This window comes from Mobula birostris, chromosome 17 (genome assembly GCF_030028105.1).
Source record: "Mobula birostris isolate sMobBir1 chromosome 17, sMobBir1.hap1, whole genome shotgun sequence".
Lineage (NCBI taxonomy): Eukaryota > Metazoa > Chordata > Chondrichthyes > Myliobatiformes > Myliobatidae > Mobula > Mobula birostris.
The window spans coordinates 68,842,942-68,863,623 of record NC_092386.1 but is presented as its reverse complement, the minus strand read 5'-3'; the positions used below and the strand labels follow the sequence as shown (position 1 = coordinate 68,863,623).

The window sequence follows — 20,682 nt, the reverse complement described above, 5'->3', positions numbered from 1 at the left end:
TGTTCCTTTGGTCCTTCCTAGCGTGTCGCACCAGACAGTCAGCCGTTCTTATCTGGCGTGTGGTGTCAGGATTGGTCCCCTTTTGGATTAACCAGGTCACGATATGAACATTCTGGACTCGACTCTTTTTTTGTACGAGGCCGAGTGGCTAGCTCGACACTCAACCCGGCCCGGATGGAAAGCATGCTCGGGGGTGGACCGACTTGGATTCGAGCTCGGGAGCCTTCGCTCCGGAGTCTGGCGCTGATACCACTACGCCACCAATTGCTGAATTGGTCTGAAACCCAAACAGTTTAACCACTCCTGAGCAGGGGCAAAGATCTTGCCCTGTGCCCGGGATCATTTTGGTATGCTGCGTTGTCTCAAAATCTCTCACTTTGTTGAAGTCTGGTAAGTAAGCTTGGAGAAGGGAAAGAGGAATGCACAGGCTTTTTCTCAGTCTCCGGCCCATTGGCAGCTCTGGTGGGCTGTAGGCATTTGCAAGAGATGTGGAGTGATAAGCTAGCAGTGCTTTGTAGGAGTCTTTTGGCTTCAGTAGGAGACTCTAAACAGTTTGCACTGCTCTTTCAGCTTTTCCATTTGCCTGTTTGATTATTTATTATTTTATTTATTTGGACTACAAAAGTCTTTTTTCTCCCTGAGAGTTTGACTGACTTCTCTACTGTGTCTGTATCTCTGTGCACCTTCCCAGGTTGGTGGCTCACAGAGTACAACAATGTCTCCGCTTTTGGATGCAGCTTGAAGGTGTTGCCCAGCAGCCCTGGGAAGTTCTCAGCTCATGCCTCATGATGCATACAATTAGCAACTAGCATAGTCAGTTTAGATTAATAAATCTCTGGATGATTTTCATAGATATATAGAAACAAAAACAGTATTACTGTTGTACTGTATAGCTACTGTATAATATGGGTCTACTTTATGTTGTAGGGACACGTCATTGCATGCGCTATTAGGCACATATTGATCTGTACATGTGTGTTCAGTTCGGTTTCAGTCAGTAAAGAACCATGAAACTTAGCTCCCGTCTCCAGCACTTTTATTAATAGCATTGTTGTGTAAACAGGCCACATACACAACAAATTGGCGAAGAGGTTAATGAACCTACATCTTATTGGAACGCTATGTTTTAGTTGATAACAACACTCGGAGGAAGAGAGCAAGGAATGAGCCAAGGAGCGGGAGAAGGAGGCAGAGCGAGGCCATGAGTCCGAAAGGAACAGGAGCACAGCCGGGGTTGGGAACATTGGGAGACCAAGAGACACAGTCGGAGCTGCAACACGTCCAGGCAAGACCACAGCCGGTGCTGACCCCCAGGGGCTGAGGGTCTGTTGCCAGAAGGGAGTTGAAAAGGAGCAACACATACACATCTAGACAGAATGCGCTTGTGGCGCTAGCAAAAAGGTCACGTGAGTCAAAAAAAAGGGAGACTGGGGCTAAATTAACATAACAAAGATGGTGATGATTGGAACCATTACAGCATTTGATAGTAGCATTAAAGACTGGGCAACTTACATTGAAAGAGTGGAATTACAGTATATTGAGATGCTCACGATGTTAATGATGAAAAGAAAGCCAGTGTCTTACTTAGTATTATGGGAGCAAAAACATATGGGCTGTTACAGAGCTTGTTAACTCCTGAAAAGCCAGCTGACAAAACGTTCAAGCAAATAGTAGACACTCTCCAACAGCATTTAAATCCCAAACCACTGGTCATTGCTGCGATAGAGAGCAGCGTTAATGGAAGTGATGCGGTTGAGGGCGGACATTGGTACTGCTTCCTGCACCCCTGCTGAAATTGTCTTCATCCACTTTACCTCCAAGTTCCACCCTGCCCTCAAATTTACCTGGTCCATTCGGGACACCTCCCTCTCCTTCTCAAACTCACTGTCTCTATCTCTGGAGTCGGCTTGTCCACTGATATCTATTATAAACCCACAGACTCTGACAGCTACCTAGACCATACCTCGTCCCACCCTTTTCCTTGTAAAAACGCCATCCCCTTCTCTCGATTCCTCAGTCTCTGCCGCATTTACCTCAGGATGAGGCTTTTCAGTCCAGAACAAAAGAGGTGTCCTCGTTTTTCAAAGAAATGGACTTTCCTTCCTCCACCATCAACGCTGCCCTCAACCAAATCATTTCCGTCTGCTCTTACCCCATCCTACCACCATTCTACCAGGGAAAGGGTTCCTCTTGTCCTCATGTACTACCCCACCAGCCTCTGCGTCCAGCACATAATTCTCCGAAACTTTCACCATCTTCAACAGGATCCTACCACCTCACACATCTTTTTCTCCCTCACCCCCACCACCACTTTCTGTTTTCCACAGGGATCACTCCCTACGTGACTCCCTTGTCCATTTGTCCCTCCCCACTGGCACTTATCCTTGCCATCGGAATAAGTGCTACACCTGCCCCTACACCTCCTCCCTCACTACCATTCAGGGCCCCAAACAGTCCTTCCAGGTGAGGTGACACTTCACCTGTGAGTCTGTTGGGGTCATCTACTGTGCCCGGTGCTCCTGGTATGGCCTCCTGTATATTGGTGAGACCCGATGTAGATTGGGAGACCACTTTGCTGAGCCAGAAAAAAGTGTGATCCCCCAATGGCCACCTCTTTTAATTCCACTTCCTATTCCCATTCCGATATGTCTATCCATGGCTTCCTCCACTGTTGTGATGAGGCCACACTTAGGTTGGAAGAACAACACCTTATATTCTGTTTGGGTAGCCTCCAACCTAATGGCATGAACATCGATTTCTCAAACTTCTGTTATGTCCCCCCCACAACCCCACACCTCTCCATTTCCCATCCCTTTTTCCATTTCTCACCTTATCTTCTTGCCTGTTCATCGCCTCCCTCTGGTGTTCTTCCCCCCTTTCCTTTCTTCCATGGCCTTCTGTCTCTTTCACCTATCAACTTCCCAGCTCTTCACTTCATCCCTCCCCCTCTAGGTTTCACCTATCACCTGGTGTTTATCTCTCCCCTCCCCCCACTCCTCAGCTTTTTTTCTCCAGTCCTGCCGAAGAGTTTCCACTGGAAATGTCGATAATACTCTTTTCTATAGACGCTGCCTGGCCTACTGAGTTCCTCCAGCATTTTGTGTGTGTTGGTTGCATCATGGCCTGGTACGGGAACACTAATGCCCAAGAACGGAAAAGCCTCTGAAAGGAAGTGGATTCAGCCCAGTCCATCACGGGTAAAGCCCTCCCCACAACAGAGCAGATCTATAAAGAATGCTGTCGCAGGGAAGCAGCATTCATCATCAAGGACCCCCACCATTTTGTCTACACTCTCTCCTTGCTGCTGCCATTCAGGAACTGTTACTTCCCCTCAACCATCAGGCTTTTGAACTAGGGGGGATAACTTCACTCACCCCAACACTGAACTGATTCCACAACCTGTAGACTCACTTTCAAGGACTGTACAATTCATGTTTATTTATTTATTTAGTATTTTTTTCTTTATGTATTGCACAGTTTGTTGTATTTTGCTCATTAGTTTGTTTGTCCGCCTTTGTTATGTGTAGTTTTTCATTGATTCTATTGTGTTTCTTTGTATTTACTGTGAATGCCTGCAATAAAACTAATCTCTGGGTAGTATATGTACTACATATACTGGGTAGAATCTCAGGCTATGTAATTTGATAATAATTTTTCCTTGAACTTTGATCTGATCGATGCATATAAAATAATAGATAGGATTGATGATCAGAATCTTTTTCCCAGCATATAGACTCAAGCTGAGGGGAAGGAGTTTTAGAGGGGAAATTAAGAGGAACTTTTTTTTTATCATAGGTTGTGTATCTAAACTCGGTCAGAGATGGTGGTAGAATCAGATGAAATCACTACATATAAAAAGACACTTAAACAAGCACTTAAGTAGGCAAGCCAAAAGAGAATGTGGACCTATTGAGGGAAAATGAGATCAGCTGAACAAAAAGATCAGCTTGTACGTCATGCACTGAAGAGTCTTTTTCTGTGCGGTGGAGTTTTCAGCTGATCTCATAGAGCCGCAGAGCTCTATGTTCTAAATTAATCAAACAACTTACATTTATTGGAGACTGGGGAGCTGGGCTTGAAGATCGTGTGTTATTTGGCTCCAATTGCATGATCTGTAAAACCTCCCAACTGACCGCACACCTTGTATCACATTGATTGCAAAATCCCACCATAGCAGATCATTCTGCCTTTTAGATTGCCCCCCCCCGAAGTGAGATCATAACCAGGCAATATAAAACCATGTCGAATGTTATATATCAGAACTGAATTACATTGTACAAATAAAGATCCTCTTGCAGATTGTTTGTTGGTCTAGGATAGCATCTGCCATCTTTTATGTGTTCATCAAGATTGTGGTGCACGCAACTGCTGTAGCTTCTGTGGGGTCTGTAGTTTTTACTGCTTGCAAAACCTCACTAATTTGTTAAAGGCAGTAAACTCTCAACCCGCAGCAATGTTTGAATTGGGGACACAAAAGATTTTAGCTGCAAGAGTCTGGAGAACGTAATAAAATTAGGGACACAAAATTAGGTCCTCCTGAAGGGTGTCAGCCCGAAACATCGACTGTACTCTTTTCCATAGATGCTGCCTGGTCTGCTGAGTTCCTCCAGCATTTTGTGTGTGTTGTTTGGACTTCGAGCACCTGCAGATTTTCTCTTGTTAGGGACACAAAAGACTGGTTGTTAACATCTGCAGCAATATGTTACATTTTCTTCCATAGGTAACAAACATCAAAGTTGCTGGTGAACGCAGTAGGCCAAGCAGCATCTCTAGGAAGAGGTACAGTCGACGTTTCTGGCCGAGACCCTTCATCAGGACTCGTCTCAGCCCGAAACATCGACTGTACCTCTTCCTAGAGATGCTGCCTGGCCTGCTGCGTTCACCAGCAACCTTGATGTGTGTTGTTTGAATTTCCAGCATCTGCAGATTTCCTCGTGTTTGCGTTCTTCCATAGGTGTTGCCTGAGCTACCAAATTCCTCCAGCTTTTTGTGTTACTGTGAAAAAATATCAAAGCCAATATCAGACAGTGTACACAGTTCGCAAAGGTTCATTTACTATTGTTACATTACAGTTAGCAGGCTCTTCTAACCCTCATCATTCCTGAACTACTTTGTTGTGAGGTCAACTCAGACAGAGTTCAGGCTTGCATTTAGAAACTGGATGGAGATAGAATATTTACTGTTGGAATTATTGTCTGGATCGGAAAAAAAAAGAGACTGTGGTAAGGCATGGACGGTTAGTCTGCGAACGAGCTAGAATGTTGAGGATTTGAGATTAAATAGTGGGATAAAAATTGGCAAAGAAACAAATCCACAACCCGATGAATCATCGCCAACTCCTTTGGTTCCGCCCCCTGGCCCGCCTCGGTGAGGTCATCAACAGCAGGGGAGACGTTGACCAATCAGGTCGAATCTGGGAAATTCAAACCGGGTAGAGACGGAAAGGAGTTATTACGCCGCCGTTCCAGTCCCGCTGCAGGGAGGCTCCAGACCCGAACCCCAGTCCCGCTGCGGGGAGGCTCCAGGCCCGAACCCCAGTCCCGCTGCGGGGAGGCTCTAGACCCAAACCCCAGTCCCGCTGCGGGGAGGCTCCAGGCCCGAACCCCAGTCCCGCTGCGGGGAGGCTCCAGGCCCGAACCCAGTCCCGCTGCAAGGAGGCTCCAGGCCCGAACCCCAGTCCCGCTGCAAGGAGGCTCCAGACCCGAACCCCAGTCCCGCTGCGGGGAGGCTCCAGGCCCGAACCCCAGTCCCGCTGCGGGGAGGCTCCAGGCCCGAACCCCAGTCCCGCTGCGGGGAGGCTCCAGGCCCGAACCCCAGTCCCGCTGCGGGGAGGCTCCAGGCCCGAACCCCAGTCCCGCTGCAAGGAGGCTCCAGGCCCGAACCCAGTCCGAGTGCTGGGAGACTGGCGGTTAGGCCCCGAACCCGAACCCAGTCGGGTGGAGAGATATGGATAAAAAGCAGGAAGGCGCGGGTGTGAAGTGCCCTGGAATGGCGGAGGAGAGTGCGGTGCAAGTGTGTGTCCGGCTGAGGCCTCCCAACGCCAGGTGAGTAGGATCTTGTTTAATGTGATGAAAACACAGAAATAGCGCTGATGCCGAGCCTTGAAAACGGGAACTCGGTTTACATAAAGCCAAGAGATGCTGGAATTCCAGAGCAACGCACACAGAATGCTGGAGGAAGCAGGTCAGGCAGCATCAACAGTCAACGTCTGACGCCGAATTGCTGATGGAAAAGGAATGGGGGAAAGTCGGAATAAGAAAGTTGAGGGAGGGGCAGGGGTACAAACTGTCAGGTGATAGGTGAGGGGGAAACTGGGTGGAGGGTGGAATGAAGTGAGAAGCAGGGAGGTGATGGTGGGAAAAGTTTAGGGCTGACGAAGAAGGAATCTGATGGGGGAGGAGGGGACTGGGGAGAAAAGGAAGGGAGGTGATATGGGGAAAGAAAACGAAAGGACATTCCTGCCTGTTGAGGTGGACAGAGCAAAAGTGCTCAAAGAAGTCACCCACTAATCTATGTCAGGTTTCACTGATGTAGAGGAGTCTGCATTGCAAACGCTGGATATAGACTTGAAGGGTTGCCTCACCTGGAAAGACAGTTTAGGGCCCTGAATGTTGGTGAGGGAGAAGGTGTAGCACTTGTTCTGCTTGCAGGGATAAGTGCAAGGACGGAGATCAGCCTGAGTAGCCTTTCTCAACCTTTGCTCTGAAGGAGCCCTGTAAATAATTTTCAGGTTTCAGGGAACCCTTGTGTACAAATTATATTATCTGCAGCTCATGGTACGTTAGTGTGATCAGTAAGTTGTAGGTATAATAATCCAAAAATAATTGTCGATGCTCTTTTGAGTAGAGAATGAATTTTTAGCGAACTTTGGGGAAAAAAATCAGGTAGTTAAGCTTAGCTTAGCTTAACTTGAAATTAATCTTTCCCTTTCATAAATTTTAAAAACTCAGAAGACAAACATAATAAATTTCTGGCTTAAGTCAAAATGGGATTTAATTTTATTTAAAAATTAGACTTGGTAGATTTAATTTAAAAGGTTTTAATTAACGCTAGTTACAATTTATAGACCATGTTGAATAGTGAAGTTACTAAAAACCATAAGCCAAAGCAATATGAATAGAAATTTAGCCTCTGATGCAATTTTATTCAAGACTTTGAAAAAACATTTTCTTACTAAGTGATATGATCAGGGTCAAATATCAGCTTGACATGTGGAACCAGTGCTTGAGTATTTGTGCAGCAAAAAAAAACAATTATGGGTTGAACTTCAGGTAAGCTCACACGGATTTCAACCAGTCATACACTTGTGTTGAAAGCAAGGAAAAATACTTTTCAATTTTGTTCTGTAGTTCTTCCAGGTGGTTTTCAAAACAACAATACTTTCTGATATCCTTCCTGACTCTCAAGCCCAAGAAGCAGTGGAAACATCAAGATTTTCTTTTGCAACATGATTGTCACGTACCCCGTGACGGGAATAAAGAAACCAGCAGAAATAGAAACCACTTTGGAGTCTAGTATTGCTAATAACTAATAATATTAATAACTACGCAATACAGTTAGCTAAGTGAAGATCAATCAAACAGGTTAGCAAGAATTATATATACGAGTAAGTAAATCAGTAAGTGTGGAAAAATATGTATGAAAAACCAAGCTTCGTTAAGTCTAGGAATAAAAAGATACAGTCTTACGATGTTGAGTAAAGTTCAGTTCAGTTTGTGGAATTTAGTTGAATAGCGATAGAGAGAGAGAGAGTTGAGTCTTCAGGTGAGCTGTTGCTGTCGATTTCCTCGTCGTCCTCCGAAATCCTTCACAAGTCACTGACTGTGATTTAACAACAAAGGGGACTGAACTTCGGTGTGGTTGAGCTGTCTACCCATGCCGGGGTTGGACACATGGACAACTCCCCACCGGTCTTGCCTTTGAATTTTCACTGGCGGAGCACTTGGATCAATCCGCCTGATCGATCCTCCAAAACCCACTTTCTCTGCGGGCACAACAATGCTCATTCAGTGTCCCGATCATGTGTCTGAGGTCTGTATCATCTGACCTCCTATTTATCTCACCAGGCCTGAGCATCACCTGTCATTCAAAGAGTCCCTCCTTCCTTTGTCTGTAAAGAAATGCGAAGTAACATCAGTAATGTGCTGTTGGTCACCATAGCAACCTTCGAGCTGCTCAGTTTTTATCTCCAAAGTTAACTCCCGTGTCAGTCCAACTGAAAATCTTAGAGTCTCTCTCTCTCTCTCTCTCTCTCTCTCTCTCTCTCTCCTCCCCCTCTCCTCCCCCCCCCCCCAAATAAACCATCAATGATAAATGTTTCTCTCTGTCTGTCTTCAAACAGTTAATAGGGGCACTCCTGGATCCCCTCACAATGACTTTTCCAAAGATTTGGTTTCCTTTTAAGTCCAAGAATCTTGTCACTTGAAGTCAAAACATTTTCTCCAGGGTCTTGCAGAGACTTGTTCAACTGGTTCAGAGGCTAGTTTCTGCAGCCATTCTTCAACTTCAAAGCACTCAGCGACACCTAGCCCACTATTTTCTTGAAAGTACTCCTGCAATTCACCCTTCAGCTCAAATACCCTGTGGAGAACTCTTCCTTGGCTAAGCCACTGGATTTCTGTATATAGCAGGGGATCAGTGTGCTCTTTGGCCAGGTTTTCACACAGGTTGATAAAGTTAACTATTGTAGTATCATCCAGAACTTCTTTTCATTTCATTTTTAAAATTTTTGACATCAGTACCTCTGAAGAAAGCAGTGTGTTGTGTTGATGTCAGGAGTTTCTGTTTTTACAAGATAAACAAAACCTCTCCTGGAACCAGCCATTGATGGGGCATCATCAGTATAGATGCCAATGAACTTCCTCCAAGACAAACCTTTTGATTCCAGATATGAAGACAAAACACTAAATATCTTGGCCTTTGCTTGTTTCAGGCAGCTCTTTGCAACAGAAAATATTTTCTTGAATTTTGCCATCATTTACAAATCTTACAAATGCTACCATATGACATTTAATGGTGAAATCTGTTGACTCATCAACCTGGATAGAGAAGCTATTGTTTTTCAGTTTATCACACAAAACCTCTTCAGCAGCACGTGACATGTCATCAATGCGTCGACTTAACGTAGTGCTCTTTGAGAATGAAACCTTTTCAATTTCTGATGCGTGTCATATGGCTATGATTTGCAGTGTTTTTTCAATTTTGCCGGAGGCATTGCTCCGTTTGTAAGTTGCTTGCTACAGACTAGGCACAATGGAATTGGACAGTTTGGATCATCAGTCCATGTAAAACCCATAGATAGGCCGCTTTCATTGTAAAGACAGACTTTTATGTGTCCGTAGTTGCACTAGTGCAGTGAAAATACTCAGAAGACTGTAATTCTTCATTATTAACCTTATCAGTGTTATATGTAGGCCTAGGCCTAGAATCTTCCTCTTCCATCTCACACCACCTCTTCAAAAATCGCCACTTTGGACAGTCTTTAGAATGAACATTTCCCTCCAAATTTCTACTACATCGGTAGTTTGTTCGTTCCCATAAGTCAGTCGCTGGTGCGTAATGGGAAGTTGGGGGATGTAATTCCGGAGGGAGAGGCTGACGTCACAGCTCAAGCTGAGCAGTCTATTTACTGCTCGGAAAATGCACTTCATTCTCACCAATTATCAGCCTATTGTCCTCCCCTCCATGCCCACTAATTATCAACAGCCTCTTCATCTCGCATCAAAATCTGAGAATGGACTCAATCAAATAAATGTGGGCCGTTTGTGCACTGTCATACTGGGCTGAGAGACTGAGATTGCTAGTGGGGCTGCTAGGTCACTGCCCACCCCTATCAGCACTAGTACCGTGTATTGCGAGAAGTTCCAAAGAAGGTGCTTTTTTAAAACCATGATCTCTCGCGGAACCCTGGTTGAGAAACCCTGGCCTAGAGAGATAAAGAGTCAACTTTTCAAGCAAGAGCCTGTTGAATATTTCTGCTGTAAGAATGAGTTTAACAAGGGGATCAGAGTACAGGGCAGTGAAAGTAAGGGACAAAAGGGGTGAGGGTATACTTTATACTTTGTCGCCAAACAATTGATACTAGAACGTACAATCATCACAGCGATATTGATTCTTCGCTTCCTGCTCCCTGGATTACAAATATTAAATACTAAAAATAGTAAAAATTAGTAAATATTAAAAATTTAAATTATAAATCATAAATAGAAAATAGAAAACTGGAAAGTAAGGTGGTGTAAAAAAACCGAGAGGCAGGTCCGGGTATTTGGAGAGTACGGCCCAGATCCAGGTGAGGATCTGTTCAGCAGTCTTATCACAGTTGGAAAGAAGCTGTTCCCAAATCTGACAGTACGAGCCTTCAAGCTCCTGAACCTTCTCCCGGAGGGAAGAGGGATGAAAAGTGTGTTGGCTGGGTGGGTCGTGTGCTTGATTATCCTGGCAGCACTGCTCCGACAGCATGTGGTGAAAAGTGAGTTCAAGGACGGAAGATTGGTTTGTGTGACGTGCTGGGCTGTGTTCACAATCTTCTGCAGCTTCTTTCGGTCTTGGACAGGACAACTTCCATACCATGTTGTGATGCACCCTAGAAGAATGCTTTCTATGGTGCATCTGTAAAAATTAGTGAGGGTTTTAGGAGACAGGCCAAACTTCTTTAGTTTTCTCAGGAAGTGAAGTAAAGTATAGAATGAAAGGATTGGTTGGGAACAGGGGGAAAAATCCAAAACAGGATGATAGGAACACTCAGGACATTCCTTTGACAGAGAAACAACCAGTTGTTGTTTCCTTGAGTTAATATTCAGCTTTTGAATAGTGTTGTTTGTGTTGTTTCTTGATTCCATGCAGTTTTCTGTTTCGAACATTGTGAAGGATGACTTTAGTCACTTTGTCTGGGTATCTTTAGTTGAACTACTCTTGCACCATTTGTCCTTCATAGAACACTTGATCCAAATCACTTTTGGTGACTTCATTTAGTTGATAGTTTGCTCAAAATGACACTGGAGTCCTGCAGGAAAAAGAGAAGGTGAATTCTGTGATATTATTCCCCAAGAAGATTGTCAAAGGCATTTGGCAGGATGCATGATAAAAGCTTTAAAGCAACCACTAAGACTTTTTGTTTAGAGGCCTTCACAGTCAGTTCCATCCTGCATGTTTTCCATGCTAGCCACACCATATTTGCCATTGTGACAACAGGACAGGAAATAAGGACGTTGACTGTTACAAGAAGCAACTGCTATTGGAAATTATTAATATAGCGAAGACACCTGAAAAGCTCCGAGCAAGATGTGGTTAATGACATACTACTACAAAAAGGATCATTAATGGTAGAGGACTATGTACAAAGGGGCAAGATAAAGTTTGGTACAGCCCATCCAACGGCTCTGTGGAATGTCAGAATTTGGGGTTCTCCTACCATTGCACGTTAATTAGTTAAAATCTGTGCTAAGCTTTCCATGAACTTGGACAGCACAGTGGCCAGCTCGTAAAGCCACTGCCATCGCTCCAGCAACCTGGGTGCTATCCTGACTCTATGTGCTGACTGTGAGAGTTTCTCCCTGTGACCACGTATGTTTCCTTTGGATGTTCAGGCTGCCAATTTCTTTTGATAGACTGTAATTGTACAAAATCACTGCCTAGTGCAAATAATGGATGCCTTCATACAATACTTTTGACAATTGCATCCTGCAAATCTTCATTTTCATTGTAATGTTTAAGATGATTGTTGATACCTTAAAATTCTTCGTAGTTCTTAACTCGATGAAGTAGTGATATTTCATTTTCACTGCTGAATGTTTCTGGCATCTCCAAGCCCAAATGTTTGGAATTGCAATGAGTTAAACAGTTCTGCATAGCCTTACTGTTTACTTCTTGCCAACTGTCAATGACAAAAATCAGTTGTTTGAACACAAGTACATGATACTAGTGTTATTTAAAAACTGTTCTCTCTGAGCACAGTGTAGGACTAACTGCCGTACAAGTGCATGTGACTGACACCAGTTAGAAACTGTTCAAAAATAGTCTCCTGACCCAATTAAGCGGCATAGTGTCCCAGATAAATAAAGGGAATCCAAATAAAGGGTTATTTTCTCAATTAGTTTTTGTTGTTTTCAGAGTTGACCCAAATAAGCAACTGACCTGATTAACCGATGTCTCAATTAACCAGAATCTATATGTAACAAGCTTCAGTTTCTCAAGTGACAACCTAATGGTAGAAATATATATAAGGTAAACAACAGATTCCATGAGTCTCCTGCTTTGTTCTGACACATTTTGAATAATGTGAGTGAGGTGGTTTGATTCGGACTTGACAAACGCTGAAGTGACATTCCAAGAGGAGGCTGAATCAACAGCAAATTGATCTGGTTGAACAAAGAATAACATGGGTGGTGAGTTTTTTCCTCTTTAAAAAGCTGACTATTTGGAAAAAGCATCTGTGACGAAGGAAGCATTTCATGTTTTGCGTCCTTGATCTGTTTTTCATGAATAACGTGTCAAATTTGAAGAAGCCTAAAGCATTTTAACAAATACAAGTTCATGGAATGCAGAGATACACCATGTTTGTAGTGATAACTATATGCTGCAGAGGATGTAGTGTTCAAGTCTTGTTAGATTTAAGTCTTGGATTGTAGGTTAAGTCTATATGGTGGTAATATTGAGAGACTGTGAACTAATTTGATTCATAGCCCTCCAAGAAATTTGTTCCAATATTGTCAAAATATTATCATTACTAGATAAGGGTGCTGGTTTTTCTTTGCATAGCAATAATTTATGAGAATAATGGCACTCTGGTTGAGGAAGGCAATGTGATTAGCCACTCTACAAAAGTAGATGCTTCTAGGGTTATGCTGTCTGGAACTTGCCCAGTAGAGGTGTAATTTTATGGCTGTGAATGTTCCAGAACGATCTGGTTAACGATGATGGAAAGAAATGTTTCTCAGCAGATGGCCTTGGATGACTTAATCCCCATTTTCTGTATTAGGTTTGATGCCTAAATTAATGTAAATCTGATCATTGTTATGAAATGTAGAATGCAAGTAATGATACTTTATTGAGCCCCAGTGAGAAATTCTTCCCATATAGCAGCAATATTTAAAAACACATTTAGCAGTGTATAAACTTGACTAATAAAGTACAGAATAATGTATCCAATAATAACTTACCAATATGCAATAATAGTATACGAAATAATAGAACTGACCATTGTACTATGATGTGTGTTCTCCTGTTGCACAGAGATGAACTGTTGTATCTGCTTATTGCACTTGTGACAGTGGAGCTGAAAGAGTCTGTTCGAAAGGGTGTGCCACTGCTTATTCAGTAAGTCATGGAGAGGATGTGCCAGATTGTCCGTACTGGATAACAGTCCTCTATAGTGACCTCCTCTCTACCACTAACTCAGAGGAATCCAGGTTGTAGCCAAGGACAGATCCTGCCTTTCTGGGGAGGTTATTTAGTCTTTTTATATCACCAGCATTGATACTGCTCTCCCAATGTAAATGATAACAGTGGAAGACAACTGGACAGAGATAAGTAGTACAAAGAGAAGTTTGAGTTTTATCTAGAGGTTACCACCATAGGAGATTTTTAACAATGAGTTGTTGTCTTGTTAATGTTCACTGTATGAAAATTATTTCTTTACTTGACTAGTAATGATCAAGTCTTCCTACAATCTTAAAACTCATATCTTCCATCAGGGAGAAATCTTTACAAGGAGGATCTGGTACACACCCTGAAGTTCATTGGAAAACTGACAACCAAACTATTTCCCAGATTAATGGGGGCAAATCATTCAGTTTTGGTAAGTTCCTGAGATAATTTTGTTTTTTAAAGGGAGCAGTAGCTTGCTAACCCTTAACTCAATAATGTTCTGATTAGTGAATCTAAACACAGAAGATGCTGTTGGTAGACAGCAAAGAATGTCAATATAGCTACGAAAGAAATTGCATTTTCAGTGTAAAATGTGAAGATTAGTAAACAGTAATGCAGGAAATGTTTCTCTAATTCTGTGGTAGTGCATTATCAGACTAAAGTAAGACCATTGAATGGGATAGTGACACTATTGGGGAGTGATGTGCTAATAACACTAGTCATTGAACACTACAGCATAGAAACAGGCCCTTTGGCCCATCTAGTCCATGCAGAACCATTAATCTGCCTAATCCCATCCACAAACTTATCTAAATTTCTCTTAGTCTTGAAATTGAACCCACATCTATCACTTGCACTGGCAGATCGTTCCACCCTCTCACCACCCTCTGACTGAAGACATGCTTCCCTAAACATTTCACTTTTCACCCTTAATCCATGAGCTCTAGTTGTAGTCTCACTCAACCTTAGTGGGGGGGAAAAAATCAACTTGGGTCCTCAAGTCCCAGCAACGTCCTTGTAAATTTTCTCTGCATTCTTTCAGTTGTATTTACATTTTTCCTGTAGGTAGATGACCAGAATGCACATGATATTCCAAATTAGACCTCACCAATATCTTATACAATTTCAACATACCATCTCAACTCCTGTACTCAGTACATTGATTTATGAAGTCCAATATGTCAAAAGTTTTCTTTACCACCCTAACTACCTTTGACACCACTTTCAATGAATTATGGACCTGTATTCCAGATTGCTCTGTCTACCATGCTCCTCACTGAGTAATACACCCTGGATGGTCCTCCAAAAGTGCAATATCTCCCATGTGTCTACATTAAATTCCATCTGCCATTTTTCAGCCCATTTTTCCAGTTGGTCAGATCCCACTGTAAACTCTGATGGTCTTCCTTGCTGCCCACTACATCCCCATCCAACTTACTGCATTATCATCCAGATTGTTGATATAGCTGACACCAACAATAGACCCAGCATCGATCCCTGTGGCATACCACTAGTCACAGGCCTTCAATCAGAGAGGCAATCATCAACTACCACTCTCTGGCTTCTCCTGCAAAGCCAATGTCTAATCCTTTACTTTCTCATCTTGAATGCCAAGCGACTGAACCTTCTTGACTAATCTGGGACCTTGTCAAATGCCTTGCTAAAGTCCACGTAGACAACATCCATTGCCTTGTCTTCAACTTTCTGGGTAGCTTCCTCAAAAAACTTTACAAGTTTGGTTAGCCACTACCTACCACCCAAAAAAGTAATGTTGATTATCCCTAATCGGTCACTGTCCAACCAAATACTTGTCTATCTGATACCTTAGAATATCTTCCAATATCTCCCATTACTGATGTTGGGCGCACTGGCTTATAATTTCCCAGCTTATTCTCAGAGCTTTTCTTAAACAATGGAGCAACAGTAGCTATCATTGAACACCTCACCTGTGACTAAGGGAACTTTAAAGATCTCTGATGAGGTCCCTGGAATTTCTGCACTAGCCTCCCACAGATTCCAAGGAAACTCCTTGTGAGGTGCCTGGGATTTATCCACCCTAATATGTGTCAAGACAACAAATACCTCTTCCTCTGTAATGCTGTGTTTGCTTCACTTCCATAAACTCTGTGTCTGTCTCCCAAGTGAATACAGATGCAAAATATCTAAGATCTCCCCCATCTTTTTCAGTTCTATGCTTAGATTGCTACTTTGATCTCTCAGAGAACTAATTTTGTCCCTTGCTATCCTTTTGCTCTTAATATATCTATTAAGTCCTTAGGATTCTCCTTCACCTTGTCTGCTAGAGTAATTTTGTCCTGCCTTTTTGCCTTCCTTATTTTCTCCTTAAGCGTTCTTTTGCATTACTTGTACTCCAAGTACCTCATTTGTTCCTACCTGCCTATGCACCTCCTTCCTTTTCTTTTTTTATTAATTTTTTTGAACAAAAAAAACCATCAACAGAAAGATTTATACAGTGCAAAACCAGCATGTCTGATGTGCAAATCATAACAGTAAAGAAAAAGCACCCAAAACCCCACCCTCCCTCTGTGCACTCTAAGCATTATGATATAAAGAAAGTTAAATCAGAGCTTTTGTCACCACAGAGCTGTGAATTTAAAAAAAGTGTATTGCCTACTACCTAAGCTATAATATATTTCACATTATAAAAAGAAACCATAAAAGTTAACCAAAAAAGAAAGCTGGATGTAAGGGACTAAATCACTGAAAGAGAAAGGAAGATAAACCTTTAATCTGAAGAGGAGTTATGAAAATAATCAAGAAAAGGTCCTTTATGGAAACTTTATGGAACTTTATGTCCGAATTAAGAAGTGAATAATGAATCTTTTCAAGGTCTAAGCGGGACATAATATCTCTAAGCCATTGAGCATGAGTGGGTGGGGCAACATCTCTCCACCTAAGAACTAAACATCTAGCCAAAAGAGATGATGTGGAGCTTTTTGATCATTTTTTTTCTCTTTATTGCCTGACTTGAGCTTATATTCTCTTATATTGGGCGGTGATTTTAACTGTGGGTTAGATCCAGTTATGGATCGATTGTCCTCTGTTCCTAGTCTGCCAAGTAAATCTGCTTTATCAGTTCAGTCTTTCCTTTTTAATTATGGTATCTCTGACGTTTGGTGTTTTCTTCATCCAAGTGAGAGAGATTACTTTTTTTCACATGTCCATCATACTTTTACTAGAATTGATTATTTTTTAATCGATAATCTGCTAATTCCATCTGTTCGCTCTTGTGATTATCAGAGTATATTGATTTCAGATCATGCCCCAGTTACCCTGTCCATACTTCTTCCTGGTCTCCATCAAATGAATAAGCACTGGCATTTTAATCTGCTGACCCTGTTGTCGGATAACGATTTTGTAAAATTTATGAAGGACCAAATAACTTTAGATATTATCATGTCATCTGAAACCTTAACTCAGGTTGTCTGGGATGCCATGAAAGCATATCTAAGGGGTCAAGTAATTTCATATACTGTGAATTTGAAAAGAAAGACCTATACAGAGTGATTAGATCTGGTCAATCAAATTAAAGTAACGGGCCAACTACATGCTCAGACCAAAAATCCAGAACTGTACAAGAAGGGAGTGGAACTTCAAACTAAGTTTGACCTCATTTCCACTCATCCAATTGAACAATAACTTCTTGAAAGTAAGAGCCAGTTTTATATTCATGGTGATAAATCTGGGAAATTTTTAGTCACTCAACTAAGACACTCTAAAGCTAAACAACAAATTACTAAAATTCGAATGGGAAATGGGAACATTACCTTGAATCATTCTGAAATCAATGATACGTTCAAGAATTATTATTCTCGACTCTATTCCTCTGAATCTTTAAATGATAGCATTTCTGGTTAGCATTTTTTAGTTTTTTAAATAGTTTAAATATTCTTTCGCTTTCTCCTGATCTCAAAGCAAAACTCAATGAGCTATTGTCATTAGAGGAAATATCTTCAGCCATTTCTGCATTGCAGTCTGGTAAATCTCCTGGACTTGATGGGTTCTCTGCAGAATTCTATAAATCATTTTCCTCACTGCTTTTGCCTTAATTAACCTTAGTTTTATCCGATTCGTTTCAACGTGGTCAATTGCCAGCATCATTTAATGAGGCAAGTATCATTCTTTTAGGGAAAAAAAGGCAAAGATCCAATAGAGTGTTCCTCATATAGGCCGATTTCTTTGTTAAATGTAGATGTTAAAGTTTTGGCTCATAGATTGGAGAACATTGTACCCTCAATTATTTCTGAAGATCAAACTGGTTTTATTAAAAATCACCTCCTTTTTTTAATATACGGCGTCTATTTAATATCTTGTATTCACCTTCAATTGGGACTCCTGAGTGTGACATCTCTCGACGCGGAAAAAGCATTTGACCCTGTGGAGTGGAATTATCTTTTTGCGGTTTTAGAAAAATTTGACTTGGGACAAAGTTTTATTACATTGATTAAATTGCTATATTCATGTCCCTCTGCCTCTGTTTTGACCAACTCTCAGCAATCCCAACCTTTTAATCTTAAATGTTGCACCTGGCAAGGGTGCCCTTTAAGTCCCTTACTTTTTGATCTGATCTGGCCATAGAGCCACTGGTGAGTGTGTTTCGTAGCTGCATTGAATTGATGGGGATTTGCCGGGGGGGGGGGGGGGCGGGTGTTGAGCATAAAATTTCTCTTTATGCCAATGATCTTTTACTTTCTATATGAAATCCGACTACCTCCTTTCCCCCAATGTTTTCACTACTTAATAAATTTAGCCAGCTTTCCGGATATAAACTTAATTTACACAAGAGCGAACTCTTCCCAATTAACAGAGAAGCACAAATATTAGAATTTCATAACCTCCCTTTTAAAGTAGTGTATAATCAATTCACTTACCTCAGTATTACTGTAACAAGGAACTTTAAGCATGTTTTTCAGAAAATTTTACTAAATCTTTTAAATCATAGGAAACAGATTTTGGCACCCTGGTCACCTCTGTCCATGTCTCTGATTGGTCGAATTAATGTTGTTAAAATGTATATCCTTACTAAATTTTTATACTTATTCCAATCTTTACCAGTTTTTATTTCTAAAGCTTTTTTTGATTCGTTAGATTCTATTATTTTTGTCTTATCTATGGAGGGACAAATGTCCCAGACTTAAAGTTCACCTTCAAAAACCTAAAAGGGAAGGTGATATGGCCTTGCCCAGTTTTTGTTTTTATTACTGGGCAGCCAATATTTGTTGCCTTACTTTTTGGTCTTTCTTTCGTAATCAGTCTGACTGGCCAAAATGGGTGGCAATGGAATTGAACTCCTATCCTCTCATTAGACATACTCTGAGAATATGGGCTCAGTTCAGAAAACATGGTCTTTATGGTTTCTCCCCCTCTAGTCCTATCTTTCATAATCATCTTTTCCAACCTTCTATGCAAGACTTAACATTTCATGATTGGTACAGAAGGGCATCAGGTGTTTTGAAGGTCTTTTCATAGACAACTGTTTTGCAACTTTTGAACAACTGTCTGCGAAGTTTAACCTACCTAAAACACATTTCTTTAGATATCTTCAAATTATACATTTTATTAACCCCCTAATACCAAATTTTCCTGAGATGCCCGGAAAAAATGTTGTGGACTTGTTTCTTTGTATAAATCCATTGGGTAAAAGTCTAATATCTACTATTCGTGATGAGTTAGCGACCTTGAGGCGTGCCCCCTTTGATACAATTAGAACTGCCTGGGAGCATGATTTAAATATTTCTCTGTCTGACGAGGTTTGGGACTCAATTCTTAAGTCAGTTGACAGCCTCTTTATGTGCTTCACTGCCTTTTGCAGTTCAAGGTTGTACACAGGGCTCATATGTCTGAAGCCAAATTATCGCGGTTCTATTTTGATATTAGCCCCTTTTGTGACAAGAATATAGTGGGCGAGGCTTCTCTTAACCATGTGTATTGGGCTTGTCCCAGTTTGGAGAAATTTTGGAGAGATGTCTTTTTAATTTTATCCCATATCCTTAATTGCCATTTAGAACCTAACCCTTTGATTGCTCTTTTTGGCATTTTGGGTGAAGTTGACATGCATTTGAATCTGACTAAATGGTGAACATTGTCTTTTGCCTCTCTTTTGGCTGGACGTTTAGCTCTCAAGTGGAGAGATGTTGCCCCTTCAGATGATGTGGAGCCCCTTCCTCTTCCTAACCAGGGTCTTAATATCTCTTGAAAACCAAGGTCCCCTAAGCCTTTTATTCTGACAGGAACATACAAACCATTTCCTCTCAAAATTTCACTTTTGAAGGCCCTCCACTTACCAGGTATACCTTGGCCAGAAAACATCTGTCCCCATCCACACTTGCCAGATCCTTTCTGACACAATTACAATTGGTCTTTGTCCAATTTAGAATCTCAACCCAAGGACCAGACCTGTCCTTTTCTGGAATTACCTAGAAACTAATGGCATTCTGATTACAAGATGCAAAGTGTTCTCCTACATAAATTTCTGTCAGTTGCCCTGTCTCACTCCCTAAAAGAATATCTAGTATTACACACTCTCATTTAGTCCTTCAGCAAATTTGCAGAGATTGCAGACTTTATGAGAGTCCCAATCAATATGTGGAAAGTTAAAATCACCTATTGTCACAATGTTACGCTTCTTGCAACAGATCTCTCCACAAATTTGCTCCTCGAAGTCCTGTGGACTGTTGGTGTAATTGTGGTAATAAATTGACAGTGATAGATTATGTAGTTAGCTGACTTTGTCTGTAAGATTCTATGGAATTAGAAAATTTTTGCTGATTAATAATTTTTTTGCTGAACAATTATTTTCCAGACCGTGTATTCCATGAAAATGAGACAACACAAACTATTTATACTGAAGTTGCACATTCTATTGTGTGCTCTATTACTGAGGGCTATAACGGTGAGTCTACTTAACATTCTAATGTTCAACCTACAATCTGCCATTACTTGACTCTACCCCTTTATCATTAGTTTTGAGCCTGGACTCTAACCACTTGTTTCAGTTTTTGGATAAGATGTCTGGAATTTTGATGAAACATAATGACAACTCAAATCCTCGATTTGCTGATATGAGAGGGAATCTTGTTAATAGATTTGATGCAATCATTTACATTATATAACATCTGTTGGGTAGGATATTTATAACATTTTCAAAAAACTTAACATCAAGCTGGAATCTCTGGAATAAAGTTCAAAACTCAAAGTAAATTGATTATCAAAGTACCATACTGTATGCAACCTTGAGGCTGAAGTCCTTGTGGTGGGAAGAAAACCATGGGTATAAAGTATTGGGCAAAGAAAAAA

General features: G+C 41.5%; 1 protein-coding gene across 3 annotated transcripts in view; it reads left to right on the top strand.

Moving 5' to 3' along the window:
* The first annotated feature begins 5,468 nt into the window (after positions 1-5,468).
* The window catches only part of cenpe (centromere protein E), a 155,599-nt gene continuing 140,385 nt past the window's right edge, over positions 5,469-20,682 (top strand). For all 3 annotated transcript variants that reach the window (XM_072281880.1, XM_072281879.1, XM_072281878.1), the window contains exons 1-3: positions 5,469-6,044; positions 13,692-13,795; positions 20,189-20,278. In XM_072281880.1, the coding sequence (XP_072137981.1) occupies positions 5,947-6,044; positions 13,692-13,795; positions 20,189-20,278 (292 nt within the window). In that variant the 5' untranslated portion in view covers positions 5,469-5,946. The remainder of the gene's footprint in view (positions 6,045-13,691; positions 13,796-20,188; positions 20,279-20,682) is intronic.